Source organism: Nanorana parkeri, unplaced genomic scaffold (assembly GCF_000935625.1).
Source record: "Nanorana parkeri isolate BGI_ZX_2015 unplaced genomic scaffold, ASM93562v1 scaffold174, whole genome shotgun sequence".
Lineage (NCBI taxonomy): Eukaryota > Metazoa > Chordata > Amphibia > Anura > Dicroglossidae > Nanorana > Nanorana parkeri.
In genome coordinates, this window is record NW_017306442.1 from 2,750,948 (window position 1) to 2,778,646 (window position 27,699).

At 38.6% G+C, this 27,699-nt stretch overlaps 1 protein-coding gene across 2 annotated transcripts in view; it reads right to left on the bottom strand.

Moving 5' to 3' along the window:
- The window catches only part of SLC7A2 (solute carrier family 7 member 2), a 30,067-nt gene extending 12,117 nt beyond the window's left edge, over nt 1–17,950 (bottom strand). Inside the window, exons 1-7 of one of the 2 annotated variants that reach the window (XM_018554810.1) lie at nt 17,562–17,950; nt 15,545–15,700; nt 13,492–13,657; nt 12,861–12,997; nt 10,848–11,070; nt 6,223–6,359; nt 3,410–3,512 (exon numbers count right to left, since the gene is read on the bottom strand). In XM_018554810.1, the coding sequence (XP_018410312.1) occupies nt 3,410–3,512; nt 6,223–6,359; nt 10,848–11,070; nt 12,861–12,997; nt 13,492–13,657; nt 15,545–15,700; nt 17,562–17,937 (1,298 nt within the window). In that variant the 5' untranslated portion in view covers nt 17,938–17,950. Of the gene's footprint in view, nt 1–3,409; nt 3,513–6,222; nt 6,360–7,098; nt 7,239–10,847; nt 11,071–12,860; nt 12,998–13,491; nt 13,658–15,544; nt 15,701–17,561 lie in introns of both variants that reach the window. The other variant, XM_018554809.1, reaches the window with a different exon arrangement.
- Nucleotides 17,951–27,699: the final 9,749 nt, after the last annotated feature.

Genomic DNA, 27,699 nt, shown 5'->3' on the forward strand with positions numbered 1-27,699 from the left:
CGCACAGGATCGCCGATTCTCGCTTCATACAAGTGATCTGATTAGATCACTTGTATGAAAACGAGCGGCGGCTCCCACTGTACATTCAGCTCTGCTTGTCCGGAGCAGGGCTGAATGTATTAAAAAACTACTTGCCCGGCGCCCGAAACTGCCTGCCCCGGGCGTCGGGCGATAGGAATTCCACACCCCTGAACTCTTAAAGCAGGGCTAGTAGCTCAGGACTTGAAATTTTGACCCCTGGCTTAGTACATGTTTGTCACGGTCACTTACCGTCCCTGCTCCAGCGCCTCCTCTATCTCCTCAGCTGTGGGCACTTGTAGGTTTTATGTGACGTGCCACGTGACTTAATTATTTATTTAAACTTGAGTTTATATTGCTTATAAACTCAAGTTTATAAGCCTACCAAAGCCTTTTGTCTCTGCCAGACCCCTGCAGCTTGCACACCTGCACCCGCAGTCCCTGCTGCAGCCTTTTGCAGCTGAATTACCTTTGCAATTTCTGCAGACTCTGCCGCATCTCTGCTGCACCATATACAGATTGTGCTGCATCTCTGCAACATCATCAGACCCTGCCAAATCTCCTGTGAACCCACAGCCCTGCTGCATTTCTGCAACATCCACAGACTTCACTGCATCCCAGCCTCCGCTGCACCTTAACTACACCTGTAGTCTAAGTGGCATCTCTGCCTCACCTCAACTGCATCCACAGTCTCAGTCCATCTCAGGGAAAGCAGCTGCATCAAGGAGCAGGGCTAGTTCTCGGACTGCGACAATAATAAAGAACAATAATATATAGTTTGTATATTCAGCTAAACTAAAATCTGTATTTGCTGATTTAGAATGTAAAGATGCAGTAGAAAACAATAGTTAGCTTCCATCCCGATCTCCACCCTTTAGTCCCCTGGGACTAATCTCGCCCAAGGCTGAGATCATCGGGTTGTTTACTTTATTAGATTTAGTCTGTTTACTAAAGTACAAAAAAGTGATCGTAAAAGTATAAAAAAATAAATAAAATGCTGATTACTTTTAAATATATCATACAGTATATTTTACATTCCTCTGTACATAGCTAAAGCATACCATAGATGCCCCGCAAGAAAATGAGACCTTATTGCAATAAATTGTATTAAGGTGCGAACTACAAAATCTATACTCACAAATGTAAAAAAAATACATAAAAGACTCTTTAAAAAACTGTTTGTATTTCGACAACAAACCTATAAAATAAGAAAGATTTTATCACGTCAGCCAATTACACAATCATTTAACACTATTGTTACTGTGGTAGATATACTTTGCTGTATGCTCTGCACAGCTGCAAGGGCAACTAAGGATACATTTAAATTTGGAATGTACAAAGGGGAATAGAAAGGACAGAGATTGGACACACTGAAGGGTCCAAATGAAAGGTGACACATGGGAACTGGAAAAGCTGATGTAAATGTTTCCTTTACAGTGACAGTACACCACCAATGAATAGCATACAACATTTCTTATAATATATACTAAAGTATAGTAGTTAAAAATATTTTTTTTTTGCTTATTATTTTTTGCTCACAAATAAATAAAATACAGTTTTTTACTCTAGTCCGGTAAATATGAAATATTGCAAATTACCATCTCATATTTACATGTTGAGCAAAAATGTGGATTTTCAAGCTGCTTTTCAACCTGGCTAGACTTTTCTGCAAGTTTACCTCTCTCTTCTTAACTGCTATGTAAAAAACACTTTTGTTTATAGAGCACAATAGCTCAAGCTCAGATTAACTGAATGATCAGAAGAGTGACTCTTCTTCTCTCCCTCCCTGAGAAAGAGAGCCTGAAAGTTAACAGTTTGTGCAGTAGATCCAGAGATGAAGGCAGATAAAACCACACAATCTTGACCGGCTCCTTCCCTCTCTATACTGACTTCGGTAGTTTTCGTCAGACAGGATTTGTGGGGCCAAGTTTTATTTTACAGGAAGAGACAAGATTTGCACATAAACGGCCTTTATCTCTGGATCTACTTATTATGTTGATTTTTTCTTCACTCTTGTTACAGTCCATCATCCATTAGGGAGTATAGGGAATTCAAAACCCACAAAAGAAATTTGAACTGGACTTTAACTTCATTAAACTATTTCCTGTCAGAGCAAAGTTTCAGCACATGACTATATTGACTTCCTCAATAACAGTGGCCAGGTTGTCAGTATTTTGAGAATTATTTTCTCAAAAACAGGTGTAAGCATATATATCAGAAGGAGGTATCACACTGTGTTACTTATCCATATCAGGAGGTATAGTATTGCGTTACTTATATATATCAGGAAATATAGCATTGCGTATATCTCAGGCAAAGAGTGAGCCATGTGAAGAATATCTTGCTTCCTTCCTGGCAGCCATCATCCATCTTATGTAGTATCCAACACATATTGTGTCAGGCTTTCAGCCACAATCCAGTGAACCCATCGCACTCCTGACCGAATAATAAGTCGGGTGGGTGCCAAAGTGACTGCAGATGCCTCTGCAATCCAAGATAAGTATATGTATAAAGTCACTCGCACTCCAATAGAATTTCAAGTCAAAAACGGTTTATTGACTCGATTGCTGTCACATCATATACACATCATATCATAGGCTTTCAGCCACAACATTATTGTGATTGTGCCTATTATCTACAATGGCTGACAACAGAGGGGTCATAGGAGTATGATAACCATGTGCAGAGTTGATCAATAGACGTAGGGTGTAGTCAGAGTGTGCCTTGTCAGAAGTGGACTACATGAGAATATGCTCTAATCCATCGTGTTATGGATACCTGCCCAAATCTATTTTTAGGCAGTATCTGTGCCATAAACTTCTGATATAACCTCTGCTAGGAAAGCTATGTCCTATCCACACAGCACCACTCTTTGGGATCCACAACTTTGCCAAAGCCACAATACAAATTACTTATCAAGTAAGCTTGATGAGTGAGCAACTATTAGTACAAAACAAGTCCACGATCTAAATGCAAATATACTGTGTGTACAACCCTTAGATTCAGTAACATACTACCGGAGGCTGTTTCTTAATTTGTATGTGTGCGATGAAACAGGAGTTTTGGATGTAATGCACAGCTGGATTCTGGTTCACAATGAAATGGTTTGCATGGTTCTACCCACTATACTTTTTTGGTTTTATGTGATACCTAAATGTCATCAGCTTGAAAAAGGCAATGCTGTATTTTCCATTATTTTGTTAGAACACGTTTTGATTCCTTTTGTTTATACTGTGAAAGATAAGCAATCAGCAGAAACACTGGTTAAATCACTAAAGGATAGGGAATAGGCAGAAGAACTAGTAAGTAGTACTATAAAGACAAAGAACATACTCTCCTACCTTCCTTGCTCTAAGGGAAAATTAAATAAATTAAATTGTAATTACTGTACCGAAGAATGAGGACACAGGCTGCCACAAGAGAATAGGCAAGGAGTGTTCCGATGGACATCATGTCAACCAAAGCTTTCAGGTCGAACAGAAACGCCATTATGGCTAAAAAAGAGAGGAAGTGAAGCATTTTAGCATTTAGAATGTGACTAGAACCATTTACATTAGAAACTAGGACTGGAAATAACTTGATATGATCATTCTATTTATACTGATTTAGATCATATTTTTTCATGATCCTTCAAAAACTTATAACCCACAGGAAACATGACATCAAGACATACTTAGATCAGTACCGGCCTTAAAGGTCAGGAGAATTACTGTAATGATGCCCAATTCACACATTAAATTTGCTTCTTGGGCCAAAAGTAATAACTGCAGAATTAATTTGTACAATCTGAAACTTAAAGTGAAAAAGATTCATGCTTAATGCATGTAGTGACATCTACTGGCCTCTCATCCATCTTTCTATTAAATTAATGATGTGGTAGAATATCGAATAGCTGAAAAGCCTTTTATGGGTTAAAAAAGTATTTATCAGACTAAAAGATTAACTAAATGCACAGTGGGAGACATGGTGATAATGGATCTAAACATATAGTCACAACTAGAGGATCATGGGTAGGGATGCACAGATGCCGATACTAGTATCAGTATCGGTGCTGATACTGAGTAATGCTCTCGATGCCTATCCCGATACTAGCACTTCCGGTATAAGGAAGCCGGGTGGCGAGTCATTACACATTACAAAGGTAGTCATGGTAAGTCAGGTATCGTTTAAAAAGAACTAAGCCCCCCGCCCCCCCTAATACACCAAAACAGTTGGGGTTATTAAGTCAGCATCATATTATTTCATTAAATAGTACAAATTATTTTCAAACCTCGGAAGCAGACACACTTAGTGGTATTCCCCCTGTCATGTTTTGAGTTTGCATGCACAATAACAGATTATACAAAAGGTTTTATATACTTTATAATAAATATACTAACAAAAACATGCAAAAATATTTTACCAATTCTAAAACAAGTCTTGCATGCAACACCATATTGTACATGTATGAAAAAAACACAGAAATCTGCAAAATGGTCATCAGGTTTTTTTTTTTTTTTTATAACTAATGATGATTTCAACTTAATTTTGTAACATTATAATAAGCACCTTTTCAAATTATTCCAGCATAGAGAAAATAAAGCACATTTGGTGACTTTAGATGCAGGATGGGCTATCAGATTAATGTCATAGGGCAAAGTATGGGAATAGTTAATTTAGTTGTATGTATAGTAAACCATGATGAACATTTTACATGAAAAAGCACCAAGTACAAATCTGTAGCAAGTAACATCATTTACTCTGTCCTCTTTCAAGTCTAGGCTGCCGACAATCTCCTGAACCTCGGACTGTTTTGCCAGCTATACAAAACAGCCAAAAACAGAAAACAGTTGACTTATTAGGTATAAAACAGATATGTCCAAAAAGTTATATTGGTCTGGGATGAATGTGTAAAATAGAATTCTTGAGGTATGCTCAGAGACAGATAGTAGAAATGTGACTTTCTACAGACTATAATTGTGTTACATACCAGTTGTGAGGCTACAATATGTCTATATACATACACTAATGTGCTCACTCGCCATCTCTTGTAGAATATCTCAGGTTATTTGCATATTTTAGGTATTTATTAAGAGTATTAAACAGTAAGACAATACTAAATTGAGGTTTGACTTGCAGGTCTTATATGAAAGTTTGCATCAACAGACATAGCTAATACCTTTTTTTTTTATTTATTTTTTTATTTTTTCTAGGAGATGCAGGAACAGTGAAGACAATGGAACTTATCAATTCTAAAAAAAAAGTATGTTAGTGTTAATTTGCAAACACTTGACTTTAGTTACTAAAAAAAATGCCCCTACTATTAAACTGAAATATACTTTTGGAATTGTTCCTGTTTCCATTAAGACAGATCTCTTATCAATTCTGATTTTCTCTCCTAGAGCTTAAGGGGGCTTACAAAAAATACAAGTACTTTGTTCTAATACAACAAGATAGGAAGCAGAGTTTCAAAGGACTAGAGTGTGGTTTAAAATGTCCTGGGTTTTCATTTTGAAAAGCAGGAAGGTATGTAACAAAGTGAATAGCCTGAAATACTAGCAAACCAGAGCTCACTATCCTAAGCATTCATCACTGGCATTTGCATGAAATAATATAGCATTAGTATGTTTCCTGATTTCTGTATATATACTACATTGTATTGCTGGCAAGTAAAGAGATAGAAGTTGAGGACACAAGTATATGATGGCCACAAATTTGCTAAAGTCCACAAGCTTGTAGATAATATATTTATTTAAGTGTACATGCCACTCATATAGATTGGACATTTCCAAAGTAGAAATCAGTCTATTTAACATTTATTAACATCACTGTCAACAGCTTAATGGCATGAATTCATATGTGAATCAATATGACATGGTTCATAGTCATACTGATTCAGTCCAAAGAACTAATATATGTTATAAGCAACATGTACACTTTGAATGTCTTCCATAACTTATTGGATATAACTATATAGTTTGCTATAAAATATAATACATGCACACATACCTTTGTTTAAGAAGTAGTTAAAAAAAAAGACTAACAAGATTTTAATAATAATTAATTTACCCAACAATCATGTACAATTAAGTCTGAATTTTTAAATAAGGAAATAGCTCACCCAAGACTTACATGCACAGAAAGCTACAGGCTGGTTCCATAAATTAACTTGCATGCAAACCTTTCAAGCCCGATCCAAGAAGTCCTGTTTTTATCACATCTTACCAGAGATCACACCTGCAGTCAACGTGGCAGCAACTGGCGACTGCCGTTCACTCACGGTGGAAAGAAATCTAAATAGTAAACCGTCTCTTGCCATGGCAAACAGAATTCGGGGAAGAGGAAACATAGAGCCCAGCAGGCTAGAATAGAAAAATGATGGATGTTGAAAATCTGCCTTTAGCACTATAGAACTACAAGGGTGTACTGTAAGCAAGCCCAAAATGGAATGAAACAAGACTTGTTAAGTAACTCCTGTACCCTTGGCACCACAGGAACCTAAATGGGTCATTATAGGTTATTACTTAAAGGCCACACCCACTCAAAACTAGAACTGCATTGTTGTGTAGACATATACATGTGGAATCACCCAGCTTCTAATATCTCAGGAACACTGAAGGGAATTGTATCTGCCATAGTTCCTTCTCCACTCCTTTACAGAGGCTTTTTAAAAAGCATGGCACTATGGTTGATGGATTTTCCATTTAATAATTTATTTTACTTGCTTAGCTTAAAAGTAGCTGCAGAAGGGGTGCAGAATTGTGAAATTTGGCAGGGAGATCCCATCCCAGAAATAAATGAAGCAGTAGATGATTTAGCCCACCAGCATGCAGCCACAACTAAAACAATCACTTATAAAAGGATGATGGTGCTTAATGTGGTCCTCAAGGGTACATCTCAAAAAATGATGGAGGAAAGTTCAAAAATAAATTCAGAATGTAAAATGGATTTAAGCACAGAATGTGTAGGAAAAGTTCAGAGCTTTGAGAAGCTGAAACAAACATAACAAGTAAAATTTAATTTTGTCATCAATTTTCATAGTTAAAAAAGGTTTCCTCTTTTTTTGTGCCGTTATAAAAGTTTACTCCTGAGCGATCTCACCTGCCACTGCACCAGACGACAGGGTGGCAATTACAGGGGTCTTCGTCCTGGGACTGATCTGAGCTAGTGTTTTGAAAAGCAAGCCATCCTCCGCCATAGCATAGATTACACGGGGCATTGGAAAAATGGATCCGAGCAGACTGAATAAGGATCAAACACATGCGACAAGGCAAACACTGGTCATGCAAGACTGAGACAGGAATTAATTGAAAATTACAGTTAACTTGCCACCACCACAGTATACAAAGCCTTGAGATTATAGAGAATTAATGGAGCCAGTAGCCCCCTAGAACATCAGAAGATGTTAGCTTTCACCCATCTTAATCCCAGCAGGTGTCACTTTATATACAGAGCATTCCTGCATCCTTTTTTACCAAGTTTTAGCAGATTTCAAGCCATAAAGTGTCAGTCTACCCAAAACTGAGATCCCTGCACCCACACACCCATGTTCCTTGAACTACTGTGGGTGCCTTAGTTTCACAGTTAGATTCTGTTGCTAAAACTTTAAATAAAGGGGTTATTAGGAGCCACCATTAGGAGCACTAGTAAGGAGAAATTGCCTGCTGATGACAATCCTTCAGACATTACTTCTGAACAACAATTATGGAAATGTCAATTTCCTGTTTCCCAGCGGCATGCTGTGGCTCCTCCAACCAACACCTACGGTATATCGGTATATCTACTTCTAGAAGTTATCAGTTTCTCTTTACCAATGCCTACTACTTATTTTTCTAGCAAGAGAAATGGGTCTCCATAGATTGGAAGTTGCCACTGATGGAGTCCCTAAAAAAAGTAAGAAGTCAGCATGTAAGTTCAACTCAACATATTCAGTTTTGGATGCACTGGACTTGTAATAAATGTAAGATATATTGTCATCAACAAACATTAAATACTGGATAGCTGTTTAATCAGTTTGAGATGAGCAAAATTCTCAGCTGTCTCCTTAGGACATATCCTTGGTAACAAACAGAGACTAGGAATGCTCTATCTGTGTCTGTTAAGCTGTGCTCGATATTATGTTAACAGTCACACAGTGAAGCTCTGAGTTTTTCTCCAAGTTTATTAACTTTTACATAATTATAAGGCAAGCATAAATATCATTGTGATTATTTAGACCTGGGTTTCTTAACTCTACTTTCAAGTACCCCCCCTTAAAAATATTTGTAAGTTTCCTAGGTGAACAAATTTGATTATTTAATCAAATCAGATAGTTGAGCAAGTCCTTCCCATTTTTTTTTCCATTTTAAAGGTGATGACAGGCAAACAGCCAACTAAAATGATAATGAAAAATAAGTGTCTATGGACAAAGGGACAGGGAAGGAGATCAGGGTTGCTGTATACTGTATACACCACTGGGGGGTATGCACTTAGGCTTTAATTATTTATTTTATACATCTGAAGTCATTCATCTAAATAAAATGCCTTGTACACAATGTTAAAAAAAATCTTTCAGATATAAGCTGTAAGGGGTAGTTGAAAGTAGAGGTTGAGAATTCCATAGTCCAGAGCAAGAAAAGTATAGAGCCCCATAGCAGAAACACATATGCTGAAAACCATAATTCAGTTCCCTGTAATGAATGCAGAATGCTGACTCTTTGTAAGTGCTTTTTTATTACATAAGCATATTCTTTTTGTGTTTTGGTTCATGCCAGGTGCACATATCCCCACCACTGCACTAAGCTTCAGCAGGCCCATGAAGCGGAGCCAGGCAAGGAAGCCCACAATTGAAAATTGTGTCTGAAATTGAATGAAGGGCTCAAAAAAACTCTTCAGCTGTCGTATTAGTGGCTGAAATTTTGGAGAGATTGTGGCCTTCAATCTGAACAATTTAAAAACCAATTGGCATTATATTTACACATTTATAGCTGACCGGAGGCAAACCGCTAAATATACAGTTAAATACATACATACATACATATATCTATATATATCTATATATATATAGTAATTAACTATGAATGTAGGGGCAGCCATATCTGCCCATTACATATGCAACTTCTGGTTCCTGCTTCTCACTGCTACACAGCTGTACTTTACTGTTCCTTTTTACAATGTAAGTGTATGAGTCTGCCAACCAATTGCATATGGTGCACTCTTTATGTGGCTGTAATTTTAACAGTTGGTGAGCAAGGGAGACAGAGTGACCACACTGAGCCACTGAGAGTTCCCTCTAGTGGATTATTTACAAATGTTGCATTTAGTACCAGAACAAAAATATTAGAGTAACCTTGTAAAAATGCATCACATAAATAAAACTATACTAAAAATATACAGTGCATTAACAACTCAAAATATGTGTTCATTGAAAATATACTATATTTTCCCTTGACAGCCAAAGGTGGAAACCTAGTTCAAATGAATTTGAACTCAAGCATTTAAATAATCTGCATACATTATAAAATGTTTTATGCAAATTCTAATAACCAGTTTCCGTTTTTGTCCTTTCATGAGAAAATACAAAGAACAATGATGATATCCGGCGACTAATCTGATGTCAGCACATATAAATTAGTGGTGATTTCTGATTGGTTGCCATGGGTTATTGCACATTGTAGCTTATCTTTGCTCATGGCACAACATTGAATCCCATCCGCTTGAAATTTTGATGTATTGAAATGTATGTAATAAACAGCATGCACAATGCATGACTGGATCTGTGCTCCCATAGTTAGTGTCACTGGAAATGTATGAAAAAGTGCAGAGATGTAAACTGTGCAATTGATTATAATGGCACAAATCTCATCATGCACATTGTGTGCAGTTCAATATGCATTTGACTGTTCCAATAATGCAAGAACTGGGCCTTACTAAACAAGTATAAATAGAATAGCATTATAATTACAAGAAATGCCCTTTAAGACATCAGTTGTGATAATGGGGACATTATTAAACTAACTGGAGATGAGAACACATGCTGCTGGTGGCCAGAGGTGTTCATTACTGTGCAGGGAGATTTCCCACTAGTTGGGGGCCTGATTAAAGTCTTGCGTATTGAGTACTGAGAAGGGTCTTAGCTTATCAGGATGGCCAAATATCTCCCACTCTGTAGTTCTTCAGAAATGAACTGCCCATTAATGACAACAATAAGTCTGATGCTTACTAGCATGGCTTCCAGGCAAAATAAAGCAAAGGCCAGCACCAAGTGCCAGCATGGTGGCTTAGGACATAGCTAGAGAAATGGGTTGGACTCTGGGTACAATAACATTCTAGGAGGAAGTGTTCTTTAAAAAATTCTAATTCTACAACAAATTTGTGTATGAGCTGATAGGAAAGAATAGGGTTAATTTTAAGTAAATAGCTATTGCAGAATATTTTTTTGTGGGTACATAAGCTCACAGGATTCACTATTAAAAAATAAATGCACAGTTATTGGTTAAAACAGCTCTAGGTGGGAGAATCAGGCTGTAATTATATTTCAATAAATTTCACAAGAATCACAATTGTGGTAAGATCTAGAGAAATCCACTCTCTATAAAATGTGTCCTACTCAGCACAAAGCACTCTTTTCAACACAATGGAAGGAATTTATCAAAACTGGAGCAGACAAAATCTAGAGCAGTTGCCAAAGGCAACCAATCAGCTTCTCTCTTCAGTTTGTTCAGTTAAGATTTGAAAATGAAAGAGAAAAGCTTATTGGTTGTCATGCACAGCTGCTCCAGTTTTTATCTGCCCCAGTTTTGATAAATTCCCCTCAATGAGTTTTGAAACAGTCTTCTCCACATTTTAGAGGGAGGAAGTTAGGTATTTACCTGGTTGAGAGAGCACAAAGAGAACCAACAGCCACAACATATTTAGCAGGACCCCAGCCAACATACTCAAATGCAACAGGCAGTGGGCTCTTCTCGTCTAACAAGTAATATGGCATCATTAGGGTCAAAGCCGCTGACACTCCGAAATACGCCATAAAGCACACCAGCAGGGAGGTCACAATTCCAATGGGTATTGCCTTCTGTGGATTGCGCACTTCCTCCCCTGCAAGTAAACAGGTCAAAGCGCAGATTGAGAAAGACTCCTTAATCATTGTTTCAAAAAGGAAATTCGAACTACAGGCATAGTATCTTTATCTGCATTTTGACTTCTATTGCAAAGCAATCATAATATTATATTCACTTCATGCACCCCGTCCTACCATTAACTCTTTATTCAACCATATACAACCCGTTAATAACACACTTCTGGTTTTTGGATGGCATTGCACACTATCTGTGCTGTATCAATGGAGGAGCAGTGTTGTCACACTAGCCTAGGACAGGACTACAGAACACCTCTCCCTCTACTCATCCATTTCACATAGGGTAATTGTTCTTTAGTAGGGATGAGATTCGGCCTGAACACAGCTTGCTCACAGTTCGCTAAGCGGGTAAAACAAAATGGTCAGATTTGGCCGATCTCTCCACCCCAAGCTCTGGCTGCTGCAGCCAGAAGTAATTAATTTAGTGGCAGTATCACTACTGCAGGTCTTCAGGTCCATGGATCATTGCGGTTCCGTTCATTGTCATTGACACTGGATTTACATTCTGGGACATTGTTTATTTTTTTAACTAAAAGGACGTTTGCAACGTTGTGTTTTTGTTTTATTGATTTTTTTTATGATTGGAGTAACAAAGTATGCTTTGTGCTTTTGTGCTCATTCACATAGGTGCAGATATCTGGGGGGATTTTGTAAAGGGGGCTTCTAGATACCAATCCCCCCCCCCCACACACACACACACAGACCCCCACTACCACCAGGCCAGGAATGTGAGGATAAGGCCCTTGTCCCCTTCAACTTGAGGACAAGGTGCCTAGCAGTGAGAGAAAGCTTTGCATTAGCCCCCCTGCAAGGTACCCTCACAATGTTGAGGGCATGTGGCCTGGTATGGTTTGGGGGGGGGGGCACATGCACACTTGCTGACCCCTCTTTCCTGGCCAGCATGCCTGGATAAGGTATCCTGGTATGAATTTTTAGGTGGCCGCCCCCCCTTTTTTTTTTTTACTTTTGCAGTACTTTTGGCCTGGTATTTTACATACAGTTATGCATCTTCACATGCAGCTTCAGGGCATCCCCCAAGCATGGTATTTAACTCCTTCATGACCAGACTGTTTTAGCCATGTTTTAGGTTAAGGAACATGGATGTTTTAACACTTCTGCACACACATGCTAAAATCTGAATTTTTGGATAGAAAATTACTTTAAACCCTCAAACAAGTATATATTTTGTGAAAGCTGAGGCCTTGTAGAATAAAAAAAATGGCAGCTGCATTTTTTTATGTTGCATTATATTTGCGCAAATGTTTATCAAATCAATATTTTTAGGGGGGGGGGGGGGGGGACAGGACATATGAAAATTGTACAATCACAAGCCATATATTTGTAAGATTCCTTTCTTTTCATTAATTTGTATTCCAACTTTTGGGGCTTATACACAGGGCCATAAAAAACTGTGTTTTTATCAGTAGATTGTTTTTTTTTTTTACATTTTAATGCAAGCGTATTGTTTTCTATAGACTCATTCACACTGCTGCATAAAGATCGGAAAATGTGCATTTATTGGAAAAGCATGGATGAAAAATGTAATGTGTATGAACACTGTACAAATGTTTATACATCTATATGCATGTAAATGCAAGAACTTTACTGACCATTTTCTGCTGGCAGAAAGATCCTGCTAAGACGATCAGTAATTTAATTATGGCTGTGCTGACATTCTAGCTAGCTTGGTTGTACTGGCCTATCAAGACCTCGGGGTCTATTTAAAGGCTGTGTGCCCACTAGTTCTCACCGGTTGTTGCAATGCAGTCAAATCCAACGAAAGCGTAGAAGCAAGTAGCAGCACCAGCCAGCATCCCTGTCATTCCATATGGCATGAAGCCTCCGACCCCGTGTATACTTGTCACATTTTCATATGACACATAATTGCTGATTGAAAAAAGATGCATACAATTATAAAAGATTATTCAGGGATTTTATTTTTATCACCACAGAAAATGCTCAAGCTATAATCAGTATATATTTATCTCATAATCACTATTTCTGTTTCAATAGCAGACATTACCAAACAATATGGTCTTTAAAAAACTTTAAATACAAATGAAAATGTGCAATGAGGAATAAATTCAAGGCATCATATCCATTCATCTATTTATCATAATTCTGACTATGCTAAGCTGTTGAAATGTATTTGTGATCTTAGTTTAAGTGTTAGTGTATGTTGTATGTATATGTGCCTGCAGACAGGCAAAACCTCATCTGTAACCCTGAATACAACACTCACTGTGCTGTATCAATGATGGAGCAGCCTCACAAGCCAGTAACATTTCTATCAGTAGTCATTACAGGAACTATAAAAAAAAAAGTGTTCATAATTACAGTTCCACCACAAAATGAGGCCATTTAATGACAGTGTGTCTTACCCTGGTGGAGCAGAGATATTCTGGAGAAATGACTCTGATATCTTCCAGTTCTGGAGATCTCCTTTCACAAACCCCGCAATCATCACAAATAAAAGGACAAGTACATTGACAGCTGTGAACACCTTGTTCACCCAGGCAGATTCTTTCACCCCAAAAGACAACAAGCCTAGACAATAGAAAAGGATATTTAGAAGGTAAAAAGTGAATCCTTAGACCCTAATCGCACTGATGCATTGCAGTAACCCAAGTTTTAGGGTACTGTACATTACTACAGTCCATGTTGTTAACCCATGATCAGTGGTTGAATGGCACCCCAATGTATTTGCCAACAAAAGCTCATCGACACAGGTCCTGCATCTGTATTGTGGTGTTTTAAAGCACAGGAGTTATTAATTTCTCTAAGAGAACCATTTGCTGCATCATGGCAACCCTGAAAACATACAGCCGACGCTGACCAGCATACTCATGTGACAGCTGCAGGGTCATAGATAGGAGGGGGACAGAGTAAGGTTTGCAGGGCAGTCTGGGAGAGAGACTTGATTTCAATTTGCTCTGGTTGTAAAGCTTCAGCCCCAACTACTCCACAGTGCCTGCTCATTTGGAGTTTTTTGTTTTTAAAAAAAAACTATATTGTAATTCTTAGTATGCAATGTAATTCTTTGGCTGCCCATAGCCTGACCACAGATTCATTTCAATTAAAGCAGCATTTAAAGTACGCCATTTAAAACTGAAAGCCAGATTCTGTTATTTACTTTTCCAGACATGTAAAATAAAGGGTTATTGGAGAGACTTTAAGAATAAACAAGTGCTATATAATTTTTTTTAAATCTGAAATTTATACAAAATTTAAATCTGAAGAACATTTGTAGCACATGATCTTTTAAAGTTAATTCACATGGTCTGAAAATGTCTTAATCTCCTGATAATGAGAAGCATGATTGTGTTTGAGATATTAAGTTTTTAAAGATAATGAGGACCTCTGTCAGGATAGCCTACTTTTTCAGCTTAAGTCTGTGATTCTTGGATAACTATAAAACTAATATAACTGTCAGGACTGATCATGTGGTTTTAGAACAGGATGTGAACAACCATGAAGAGTAACAAGGTTTTAAACTTTACTATAAAGCTCTGTTGTGCTGCATTTTAAAATGCCTTGGTCCTGTAAGCAAAGTGAGATTCATCCACAGTCCACACCCACAGCAACAGAGCATTAATCTCGGCCCATAGCTCTGGTTACCAAAACCTGCGCAAAGCGAAGACTGAATATACTTTGAGTTAATAAAGCATTTCATAAAACCACTAATCTATGTATTCTTACTATATGTAAGTCATATTATATAGACACATGTGTGTCAGCCTTACAACCTGTAAATTCTGAATTTTGGAATGCAAGATGTTGTTATTTCAATTATTTTCATGTTACTCAGTTCTAATAAAATCTTTTGAAACAAACATCTCTCAGCTGCTGCAATAACAAACATGGTCTCAGATTATTTATCAGCAGTAGAAATGCATGCTTAGCCTGCTTTTAAAGAGGACTCCATATTGATATGAAAACATCATTTGTTGCACTTTTTTAAATGACTCTAGTGTTTGACTCTCCCTTGATATCAGCCACCTGTAAACCTCTGTACAGCAGATGTCAGAGGAAGGGTAAGCACTAGCACCAATCAGGTTCTTCTGCAAGCACACGTACCGACAAGGAATCTGCTAACAAAATCTGCTAACACATTCGTTTCAAGATACGAATGTGACACTAAGACTATCAATTGTGACTTAATGCTTTGTGTGTGTGTGTAACAAAATTATGAAGACAGCAAAGACATACCCAACCAATAACCTGAAAAAGTAACAAGATGCTAAATGATCAGGAGTGATAAGCTCATGCATCAGTGGAAGGTTTATGTTTTCATTACCAAGAAGTTCAAGAGGGGATCAGATAACCTTCAAAAGTCTAAAAGTGGTTGTGGAAGTGCCAAGAACAGCGCTTCCAACCGTGTGACTATACTTTGCAAAGGAGGCAAAGAAAGCCTACATTTTGTTATGTTCTTACCTGACAAAAGCAAAATAAGGCAAACTGCAAAAAAATCAGGGTATTCGGCCAGGCCAGGGGAATTCATCCTAAAATAGGTTCTAAAAAAATGGCCAATCTGCTTCCCCAGAAGTTCATCAAATGTACCACTCCATGCTCTTGCTACACTTGAAGTGCCTGCAAAAAAGGGGGAATGTTTAGAAATCTCCAATCAAGTCTTGGGACTGCAATTTATTTTCTTATATTAGATGGTACACAGACTTCGAAGGATAAAATACAGCAATAAAACAACCTCCATGCAGTAAACAAGCACACACCCCTAATGCGCATAGTAACCCGTAAAATAATATGTATACTTACTATTACTGTTGATGTTCATGCAGATAAGACATTTTGTATGATAATCCAACATGCATGGATAATCAGATTATTAAATGTATAGGCAAAGTTGTTAGCTGGAAAGGGTTAACATTATGGCTATAGATTTGTGTTTTGCACATTATTGCCATGTTTAAACAGTTCTTCACAATCAGTGACTGGGTTTCTAATCTTCGTTAGCAAAAACACACTGTAAAAGGTAGCTTTAGACAATAGAGAATATTTGCTTGAGGTGGCCAGCAGGAAACTTTCTATGAAAAGTAAAGCAAACAGACACCTCTGCTAAAGTCCCACTGGCTTCTCCTCCTTTATGGCTGCACAAACATATACAATGATGGGCAAAAGTAATTGGTCACACCTCAAAATTTGGAGTGAGGTTTAGTGATATTACTACTGTTCTGCTGGAGAGGAAGCAGTACCTGAAGTACTACAGTGCAAGGATCTCCCTGCCATTTGCTTCACTTATCCTGTAGATCTGTCATTTCTAATCCTCTCTTGCTGCTCCCTAAATATTCCTTCACCAGTCATCAGATCCCCAGTCCTCAGGGAAGGGGTAGGGAATCAGCTCCAATGTGAGGAAGCAAAGCCCTGTTTCTACCAAGATGGCTGCCTTCACACAGAGCAGAAAAGGGCATGGTAATTGGGAAAGATGAGCTGCAGACAGACACAAGGTATTACTGTTGACTAGTCCTTTGCCCACTGTTTGCCCTTTTTGGGCACAGCTTCCCAGGTTTAGGTCCTCTTTAAGGGCTACTAGTAAATGCATGTGTTGTCATGGCTGTTGGGTGTTGTGGAAAGCAACTACTGTGATTACTATGGGAAATTAGAACATAGTAGTTTTGGCACAATATTCCTCCTTGCTTTCCATAGTAGTAAATGTACTGGCTGCAACAGTGAGTCATATTGGCAGATATGTCCACAAATTGGCTTCCTACACACAGTGTATCCAACACAAGAGTTTGTGAAAAAAAGACACTGCTTTATAATGACTAATACATAAACAGCAAAGAGAAAAAGGGGCCTAGAATGTATTTCAATAATTAATCAGAATTAGCAAAGGATTTCAAATTAGCACTCCTCTTAGTAATAAACATTGATTTTTCTCATTTTACAGGTTTCTGATAAGGAAATAACAGTGCTGCCACAGGTTAGCAATATGAAGAACAAAATTGTCTCAAAGTGAGCACAGAAGAACATAAGGTATCTAGGCCAATCAATCAAATGTTACTAAGGACAACTGCCCTTCTTGTTGGTCTTTACACACACAACAATGAAAAGGAAATAATCTAATGATTACAATGAACAATAATAATTAACCCATAATATCATGAAATACCTTTGTTTTTTAAAACAAAAAACATTAAGAATTAGTCATCGTAAGAGCAGTTTAGTACACTGAATAGTTTCCAAAAATATCATATATTCCTATAAAATATAAAAGGGTTTCCTACATTTCAAAAAATACATGGCAGAATGTTATTTCAGTTGCATATCCAACAGCCATTAAGCATCAGATTTTTTATGAACATGTTTTTTGCAGGCTAGGGCTTGTAAAGACGCCATTTTTTCCTGTTTACTTAGGGTAGGATATGTTTTCTAAGGTCAACCTAAACAAAAAAGCAGTAAAGACTTCTCATACATAATAATTAAAAAGGCTTACCGATAACATAAGATAAAATTAGATTCCAGCCAGTAATAAAAGCCCAGAGTTCCCCCACAGTGACATATGTATAAAGGTATGCAGAGCCAGTCTTTGGCACACGTGCTCCAAATTCAGCATAACAGAGACCTGCCATTACAGAAGCCAGTGCAGCAATGAGGAAGGAAACCACAATGCTGGGACCAGAGTTTGACTTGGCAACTTCTCCAGCGAGAACATAGACTCCAGCACCGAGAGTGCTTCCAACTCCCAGGGCAATCAGGTCCACAGTAGAAAGGCAGCGACATAGTTTGGAATCCTCAAGACTGTCCAATGTTACAATTTTCCTGCGAAGTAAACATCGCGCTAATGACAAAGCTGGTCCACATGGAACCATGATGATATCTTCTCTCTAAACTGGGAGAAAAAAGAAAACGATAAGCTATTTACAGTCAATGCATTTACTCAAGAGAAATATCACATTCGAAAGATCAAATGTTAACAGAGCATCCTACATAGAAAGGGAAATAATAAGAAGCACTTGCAGGTTATTTATAATAGGACTATGAAAACTGTACAGTAAACCACATTAGGGTTGACCTTTTGCTTTTTCGACTACAGTAAAGGGATTTTTTTGGGCTGCTTTGGGTTACTTCTTTTTGTAGTCATTACTTCTCGTCATGCCACTGTATACCGCTTTTTTAAATAAAAAAGCTGGTGCCCACTGCTTGCACCATTACCAAGCAGAACTAGATAGGACAATCTCATGGAAAGTTGTATAATGCTTGTGGCATCAAACAAACCTACAAGTAGCTGCAAAATGAACTGGCCACAGTCATAAGAGGGCACTTGGATATTAACTGCATACCGAAAGACCTTCTTAACTTTTCACTCTCTGGTGTACATGTAATGCTTTTACCTTGTCAGCATGTTTATTCTGTGAGGTGCTCTTCATATTGTAAAATTGACAGGAAGAACAACAATTTTGAACTGGGCTGGTATACTTTTTTTCCCTGGAGCATATTCACTCAAGTATCCAGAGAACATGACTCTTGTATTATTACACTTAGTCAGCACTCCATAGTTTGATTTATTGGTATAGGTTACAGTAGTATAGAATTAGAAATTGTATTGAACAAGACAAACATTCATTTTGGAGGAACTTCATAACACTAATAACTAGTATAGTGTATTTTTATTAAATGTATATTAATGTGGTATTTTAAATAAAGTGATTTATAAATATCTATATTTTTCTACATTTAGCTTTATATGTAGGTAGTAGACCAAGCTTTGTAGGTCACTAAAAGTGAATGTCTCATTAAAATAAAAACATTTATGTAATAGAAGACGCAGGTATGTTGGCGGCATCACTACAGAACACAGTAGTGAGGTAGGGGCAGTGGGAGAGACCAAAGAGTGCATTGGTTCACATAAACAGGCATCGGGGCATCTCTTCTTTAGACTCACTGCTTGGTTTATCAATTGTTACGATATCATCTCTCAGTGAACCAGCAGACCCATAGACTTGCAATGTAAGACACAGTAATGCACCTATTTTCAGCAATATGGTCACTGCCATGTACATCTATGATGTAAATCACAAACCAAACCGAGGAACAACGTTTTGTAAACATTAACACACACTAACTGTTTACATCAAGCTTATCTCCTTTACGTGAATATCTAAAAACACTAACATGAAAAACGGTTTACAGAACTGACCATTGGACGTCATTGTCAAAGCAAACAGAAAGTTTGTGAACACAGCTGACCACATCTCTGTTATCTGCCTGTTTGAGAAATCAGTGCTGATAACTGGGAATTAAAGTTTTTGGTATATGTTTCGGTGTGGGGATGTGACGAGTGTATTGGAGAAAATACACTGGACTGTCCTCTTCACTGGGCTGAAAAATTCAACAGCAATATTTGAGAACTACAATATTGTAGTTAGTGGAAACATACTGCACATTCATGAGAGAGTCACACAACATGTCCAGTAAGGACATCTCTGAATGACCTTACTGTGCAATGCAGCTTCCCCTTATACTGCATTCTGCTGGGGGGGGGGGAGCACCCCCCTGAAATGATGGCAGATAGCATGGGAAGCAATAGCTTCTTTGCCATCTGCTGTTTTGTTTTTTCCTATTCTGACAGCTGCAACCGTCAGAATAAAAGAAAAAAAAAACAGCATAGGAATGAATAGCTAGATTTCTATTGGCTATTTCAATTTGCAATATCCGATAGCAAGCTGGCTATTGCACCCGCCCTCTGCTGCTGTCAATCACTAGAAGAGGACCTGATGGAGAACTTCTGGTCCCCCTCTGCTGATTGACAGCAGCAGAGGGCAGGTGCAATAGCTGGTCTGCTATTGGCTACTGCAAAGTCAAATAGCCAATAGCAATCTAGCTATGCATTCCTATGCTGTTTTTTTTTCTCTGACTGGCGGCGGCCGGCGGCCCCATGTCAGAAAAAAAAAAAAAGATAGCAGGGAAAGGTTTACTCTGCTAGATCGAGCAGAGTAAACCTTTCCAGGAGAAAATTTTTCTCTCCCGGGTAGCCATGAACCGCTATCTAATAGCGGGAGACTCCCAAAGCGTCCGGGACAGTTGGGATGTCTGCACATTGCAGGCTTTCCTCCTTTTTTTATGAAGGTTTTATTAGACCTGAAGCCTAAAAATTTTCCAAAGGAAATTATAAACAGCTGCCCCCCTTCCTGTCACCTATTGTAACACAATCACTAAACACCAGCTCTGCCTTTACACACAATACACTGTCCACTGCTGGCATATGTTTTTTTAGAACTACCTCTGCAAAGGCGGAAATGGGCTTTAAAGTCTTCTTTTAAGGGGGTACACAGGCTTACAGTAAGCATTTAAGAAAACAACAGAGTGTTGGGATCAACAGACCCTGCAGCAAACAACCACACAAATGAATTCATAACTGGCTTTTAAAGTAAGGTCCACATTGAAGGGCTTGCACAGAACAAACACACAAAAAAAAAAATGTGCACCTTATTTTAAAAGCTAGCTATAAATAGATTTGTGCGGTTGCCATTTTTGTTTTGCTGGATTTGTGTCAGAGCACAATGAAAACCAGACAAGCAAAAGGTGCTAGTTAAAATATTTATTAAGAACAGTATCCACAGGAGTAAGCAGAGTCTTAAACCAGAACTATCCAGAGTCAGTGTAGTCGTCCAAGCCAGGAACACAGAGATCAGCGTCGTCAGGAGCAAGCCAGGAAATCAGTGTTGCCAGGAAATCAGCATTGTCAGGAACAAGCCAGGAGCAGGAGAAGACCATCAGCCAGGATCGGGTCATACACAGAATCAGGATACTCAAGGAACCCTGTAGGGACACTGGGGGCTTCAGCTGCATTGTGATGTGCGGGGCTTCTGGTGTGTTCTTGTGCCTTTAACCCCCATAAGGACCCTTTTGCTGTCGAAGGCCTTTTTTTCATTTTTTTGCACACATGATATAATCCACATTTTAGGCCTGAAAATTACTTCAACCCCCCACAATATTATGTATGTTCTGAAAGCCAAGACCCTGTACAATAAATGGTGGTGGATGCACATTTTTATGTTGCAAGATATTGGCACAACTCTTTATCACACCCCAAAATTTTGTGAAAAATGCACTTAAGTTAATTTTAGTGCCCCAAAACACAATAAAGTACCAACAAACCCAGGTTAAAAACGGCAACAAATTCAGTATCCCAAAAAGTCAATTGACAACGCTTTAAAAGTCCCTACAGGTCATCAGTTTAGAGATACGCATGTTTGTTGGCCCTAGAATTATTGCTCTCACTCTGGCGTGCGCGGCAATACCAAACATGTGAAGTACGATCAATGTTTTCATACGTAGGTGCACCCGGCGCGTGTTTGCGTGAATGCGCACATGCTCGAGGGGGACTTTACATTTTATTTTATTTTTACATTTATTTTAGTCTATATTATTTTTTAAAACTTTTTTTTTTTAACTCTACTTTATTTGCCATCACATAGGGGGCTTACACCTTTTAAAGGTGATACTGGGTGTCCAGAAGACCCCTAGTATCACCTTTGCACTTTAAATAGGCTATTGTAGTGCAGATCACACTTCAATAGCGTATTGCTGGGCTTCAGGAGCCGAGCAATGACAGCTCAGGGACCCGAAGGGATGCAATATGTGTAGCTCCTGGCCCCATAGTGGAAGAGAATCAGTGAACCGATGTTCGCCGCTCTCTTACCCAGCTGACATGCTGGTCCTGGGCCAACAGAAGGGGCAGCGGAGCCCGGGAAACACGGCGGGGGTGTCGGGCACTTTAGCGGCCCATAGAATCGCTTCTATTGTACAGCTGGCACCCGGCTTTACACAGTTAAACAGAGTCCTGGCGGTTTGCAGGGTCATGCTGCCACCAACGTATTATGTACATCAGTGGTCACAATGGAGAGGAATGGGCTACCTCCAGGCATACCTTCAATCAATTTATCCATTGCTATGCTGAAGATGGAGGCTCTCATAGATTAGAGTTAGGACCAAACTACACAGAGGAGCCTTGATAAGGCAGTGTGGCTTCCACAAAAGTTGTGCAACTAAAACCTTGTTGTTTAAAACCATGTTTTCAATGCAAATCATTGGGCAATTTGTTTTTTGCAGACTAGCTGGTAAGTGTGCTGGGAAAGTTTAGCATTAGGTCTGCTTTGAAAACCACATATCAAGCACTCCAGTTTGATACGTATACATATATTTTTTTAGCTGAAATCATACTGTTTAAAACTGTTTTTTACATTGCCCACATTGTAACTAAAGGAAAAGAAGGAAGAAGTGTTGTCACCCTATAATATACCCCTATGCAGCAACCCGAGAATATTATATAGCTCCACAACTTTGACACATAGCTTCTGTGGCGTTTGGCACCAATATAATGTATAGATTCCAACATTCTCTCTTGCATACTCTTGAAATATGTAAAGCACATTATAGGAAACATCACATACATACAGATGCCAACTACCCCAGAATTACCTTACAAGCTCCCAAACTCCCAAATATCCTGAGTGCTGAGGAAGTTTGTAATACATAAATTAATATTAGACTAGCAAAAAAGGTAATCATTTCCTATTTTTTGTGTTTACATTTATAATTCTTTTCCCATGGAAAGTCAATGTGAACCATTTCAATACATAGATCTTGATTACATCATACAGTTCATTTACTGATCATAAATAAGCAGTAATAGGCCCTGCTATGGAGTATTTGCCTGCAAATGACAGCAGTTTCTACAACTCACAAAAGCTCTTTCACATGGTTTGTTTGCTCTTCCATTTCAGGGGGAGGACACAGAGAAGGACAGGTGATTGGACGCTTACTAAATAGCTGTAACAGCACTGCCTATAAATCATGCCTAACATCACTGCCTATAAGTCTGTATGTATGTGAATCCATGGGACAGTGTCAGCATTTTACTATTATGTATGTCCAAAAACATTCCTCATACTTTTAGGCCCCCAAAAAAAAGCAAAATAGTTAAAAAAAACCCTGCAAACGGACAGCATTAATACTCACTTGTCCTGACGCTCGTGCCTTAGATCTTTGCTCTTTTGCAGCTTTACAGATTTCAATAAAATATTAGCTAATGACCCTGCATTTTCACCCTTTCACACACACTTCCAATGGAGACCACAATTTGCCAACATTTCATAGATATGTTCCACTGCTGTCATCTTTGATTCAGCCCTTAGAAATAATCTGCAGCAGTTGCTGGAGTGTGTGCATGTAAACAAGAATGGCTGCGGGAGGCGATAAAGGTGACGAAAAACATAAACATTGTACATTTCTAAGATAGATGTAAATTGATTACTTAAGTAATTAACTTTACTTTACTTGAGTACTTTAGAAAACAAAATGTCATTTAGTGAAGGTTTACTTTAAGCATTCAAATGTTTAGTAAGTAGTTTATGATATAGGACAACATCTATAAATACCTTTATAAAGTCACTCTAAGCTCAGCAAGTCAGTCACTTTATGGTTCTAAGGTTCCAACCAACCAACTTCAACACAGTATGTGGTCATTGTATTTTCATATCACACTGCCTTTCCCTCTGCAGGGACTGCCATAATTACCCACATGGGCCAGTGCCAAGGAAAACAGGGTAAGAGGTGCAGCACTAAACCTCAAAATTCACTAATCCTGATCATTTTTAGCCCTTTGGTTACCGCTGGACATTTGTGGCTGAATTCATCAAGAGAACTGTAAAGGTAAGAATGTTTAGAAGATACTGAAATGCATCAACTGACTTTACACAGATGAGAAAACAAAGTCATCTTTCCTTTCTTGGTCTGTGCAGTTATTGTGTAAAATGATCACATGACCTAAGAGGTGGAGCTCGTAGAAGAGGACATAACCATTCAGGAGTGCCTAGGGCTGGGGTAGGCAACCTCGGCACTCCAGCTGTTGTGAAACTACAAATTCCATGATGCCTCTGCCTCTAGGAGCCATGCCTGTGGCTGTCAGTCCTCGTTCACACCTGAACGTTTTGTAGCGCGTTCTACGCTCTAAGAACGCTCTACAAAACGCTCCAAAATATAAATTGCATTGGAGTCAATGGACTCGTTCCCACCTGGCCGTATTTCATCCTGGCCTAGGGCAACTTGATGTCTAACATCAACATTGACACATGGGCTTATATGTGCGCTCGGGGATTCCTGCAGTAAGAACCTACAGATTGATGCAGCAGGAATCCATGGGTTCTAGCCACAGGAATCCCCAAACGCACAGACAAGTCCCATTTGAATGCAGCCTAAGTGCTGTCTGATATAATTAGAATGCTTCAGTAAATTCCAAATGCTTCCAGGTCACCTAAAAGTTTGTACATCTGATACCCCTTTGGAGAGGTCATTGCACAACTGCTGCTGGTGTGATCTGCATCTTTATAGTGTCGTGTGACAATGTTCCGCTAAAACACAAATGCCAAATATTTACTGCTGTAGCCATGTTGCCTATCAACAATCACCCAAGTACAGCCTGGCTTCTAATGGAAAGTCTCTATGAATGCCCAGCCAGTGAATCCAGTTTAGGACCCAACAAGCATTTATTACCAGCTGCTCTAAGTTATTGTTCTTTCTATTGTATCTTTTAGCTTTCAAAAGGAGAGCAACTTGATCTAACATCCACCTTGGCATATCTGCCTTTGTTCTGCACATTTTATTATACACAGCCTCATAATAAAAATAAATAAGTTATGCTTCCTTTTAGATTACTTTGAAATAGCTTAACCCAAACATACGCATTACTCCATGACAATATTGGAGCAGAGACAAAAAGGTATTGCTCTTGTAGGATGTGTACACAACAGGGAACCTCAAAAAGGTAGCAGGAAGTAAGCTACTTCAAATGAATGACTTCTACTACCAAGAACAAAATAGATTGTTATGTTGAACCTTGTACAGGGTTTTCCTATATTCTATTTACAGAATATGCTTGATCCATTAGATTATTAATTTTTATTCACAGCCCATTCAGAATGAGTCATGTGACAAGCAACTCTTTACTTTCCAAATAAAGGAAATTACTCCACTCTACTCTCCAATTAAATTATATATTTTATACTTATACATGTGTGCCGAACATTTCATACACATTCACAAACACTCAGCACAAATTAGCATTCATCTATCCTTGCCACCACAAATCTGTTTTCATTTCTAAACACTAGAGGAATGTCCTTACCGTGCTGTGCCAGCACAATCCATTACATCAGTCTAAACCCTGTCACCTTTACAATATCTACATTCCAGGCAGAGTGCTCCGTTCCCGCAATTCCCAAAAGTATAACTGGAAATATTGGAAGACATATGGGTGACACAAGGACAAATATGCAACAGTTATTCTGCCAATATGTAACCTATAGCTGCTCCTGGACACCACCCAAACCTAGGCTGGTTTCAGCACAACGTTTTATTTTTATCCAGTGCATTGGGTGAATACAAAAACTATGACTTCTACTCGGCCATTGTTACAATGTGAAAAATGGACTATGAGTGTTATAATAGCTCATCATCTCCAAATGAACCTCTGGCAGGAAGTTATATTTATTTGAAATAGGGTATTGTTTACAAGTAGTGTTATTATTGTAATTATACTGTCCTGTCTAATGTCTTCTTTAGGACCATTCACACCACCTCCGTGCATTATTCACACACAGTTTTTTCAGGAGGTGCGTTTGGGGTCAAATGAATGGCATGCAACGCACCTAACGCACTGTAATCACACGGGAGGTGGATTGTGCGGTACCGTGTGATTGATGCACGGAGATGGTGTGAACAGGCCCTTAAAGTGTATCTAAACCCAAGAACAAGAATGTAATATTATTGGATCCGATAAATAGATGATACAGCTTTGATGCAAAGATGTTCCTTGATATCTTGAACTGAATCAGCACGTGTCTGTTTGTTACGCAAATGAGGACCATCAAAGGGTTCTTGGGGCTGGACACTGATGAATGAAGATCTGCCAGGACGGTCATGTCCTGGGGCAAGCCTGACCCCCTTCTGGTATTTACTGCCCACACCTGTGTCAGCAAGGAAGCGTAAATGCTGGGATGGGGGCAGGGGCATACGATGGAACCTTCTTCCTGTGTGACCATCTACACTAACACAGCTCACCAGCAAGAACAATGGTAACCTTGGTGACCTTTGGACAAGACAAGTCTTTCTGAACTCTTCAATCAAGAATGTGATTCGCTGAGACCTGCTGGAGAGGAGTGTTCTGAGCACAGAGAAAAACCAATGGCATGTGTGACTGAGAGTGAGAGAATGGTGTAGCTAGCTCAAGGATCCTGACCCCTTCCAATCCCCTCTCCAATTCTCTTAATTGTAATTAGAATGTATGTATATCCCTATTTGTAAATAAACCCAACACTTATTTAAGATTCAGTTATTCATCAGTAATTTAAGGCACCCCCAAATCAGAGCACATTCTACAAATATACACTGATCAGCCATAACATTTTAAAGGTGATGTGAATAACATTGATTATTTGTTACAATGGCACCTGGAGGTAGGTAAGATATATTAGAAAGTAAGTCTAGATTTTGTCCCTGAAGTTGATGTGTTGGAAGCCGAAAAAGTGGGCAAGCATAAGGATCTGAGCGACTTTGACAAGGGCCAAATTGTGATGGTTAGACAACCTAAACAATGTTGCTGACCAAGTACATCCCTTCATGGAAATGGTGTTCCCTGGTAGTAGTGGAATCTTTCAGCAGGATAATGCACCCTGCAACCCTAGCCTGCAGACTACTTTCAATTTTATATTTAACAGACCAGCATGAGCAAATATATACATTTCAAAGGAAAATTGAAGGAAAAATACAAACTCAGTAACTAGAGTTAAAGGTGAGTAGTTATTTACCTGTACTGATCTTTATTTTTGGATGCTTTGTCTGGAAGACAAATACAATCTACAAAAGAAAATAAAGCCTACTTAAACATAATTGCCATGTATCACAGCACAGAATTTGGACACAGCTATTATAGGAATTTGCTCTTAGCTGAAAGAGATCTGCAACATTAATTACATGCACTGTAGTCTGACAATATGTAATTTAATTGGAGACTATAAGGCTGCATTCACACCTGAGTGTGAGCATTTCCAGGTGATTTTGGAGGGTTTCTATTTATGTGTATTTGTGCTTTTTTCAAGTATGTTCAGGTATGAGCATTCTTTGTTTTAGCCAATAGAAAGGCATTTTCATGCATTTTCAGGTGCTTACATTAAAGTCTCTGGGGCCAAAAATACTCCATTCTGCTTCAAAAGTAGTTTATGTATCTTTTTTAGCCACCAGTGTCGAGCTACAGGCACTAGAACTTCTCATATGTGAACAGGCTCAACCTAAAAGCATGGGATCTTTGTTGTTGAGTATTTTGGAGCTTTAGGCTTCATGCTACAAAACGGTGTGAAGGTGTGAATAGAGGCTTAGGCTTATTATGGGTATGCCAGTTTTATTTCTACGTTTATCTATAAAAAAAACAAAAAAACTTAATATCTAAAGAAAATAGTTCAGCTCAGACAATTTCATGAGGTCCATGTGTGAGTGAAATTAGGTGGGAGTGGACCATTCAAACATGAGGGGAGCTTGCCAACAGAACAGTGATCATGGATGTTTGTGATATTGGT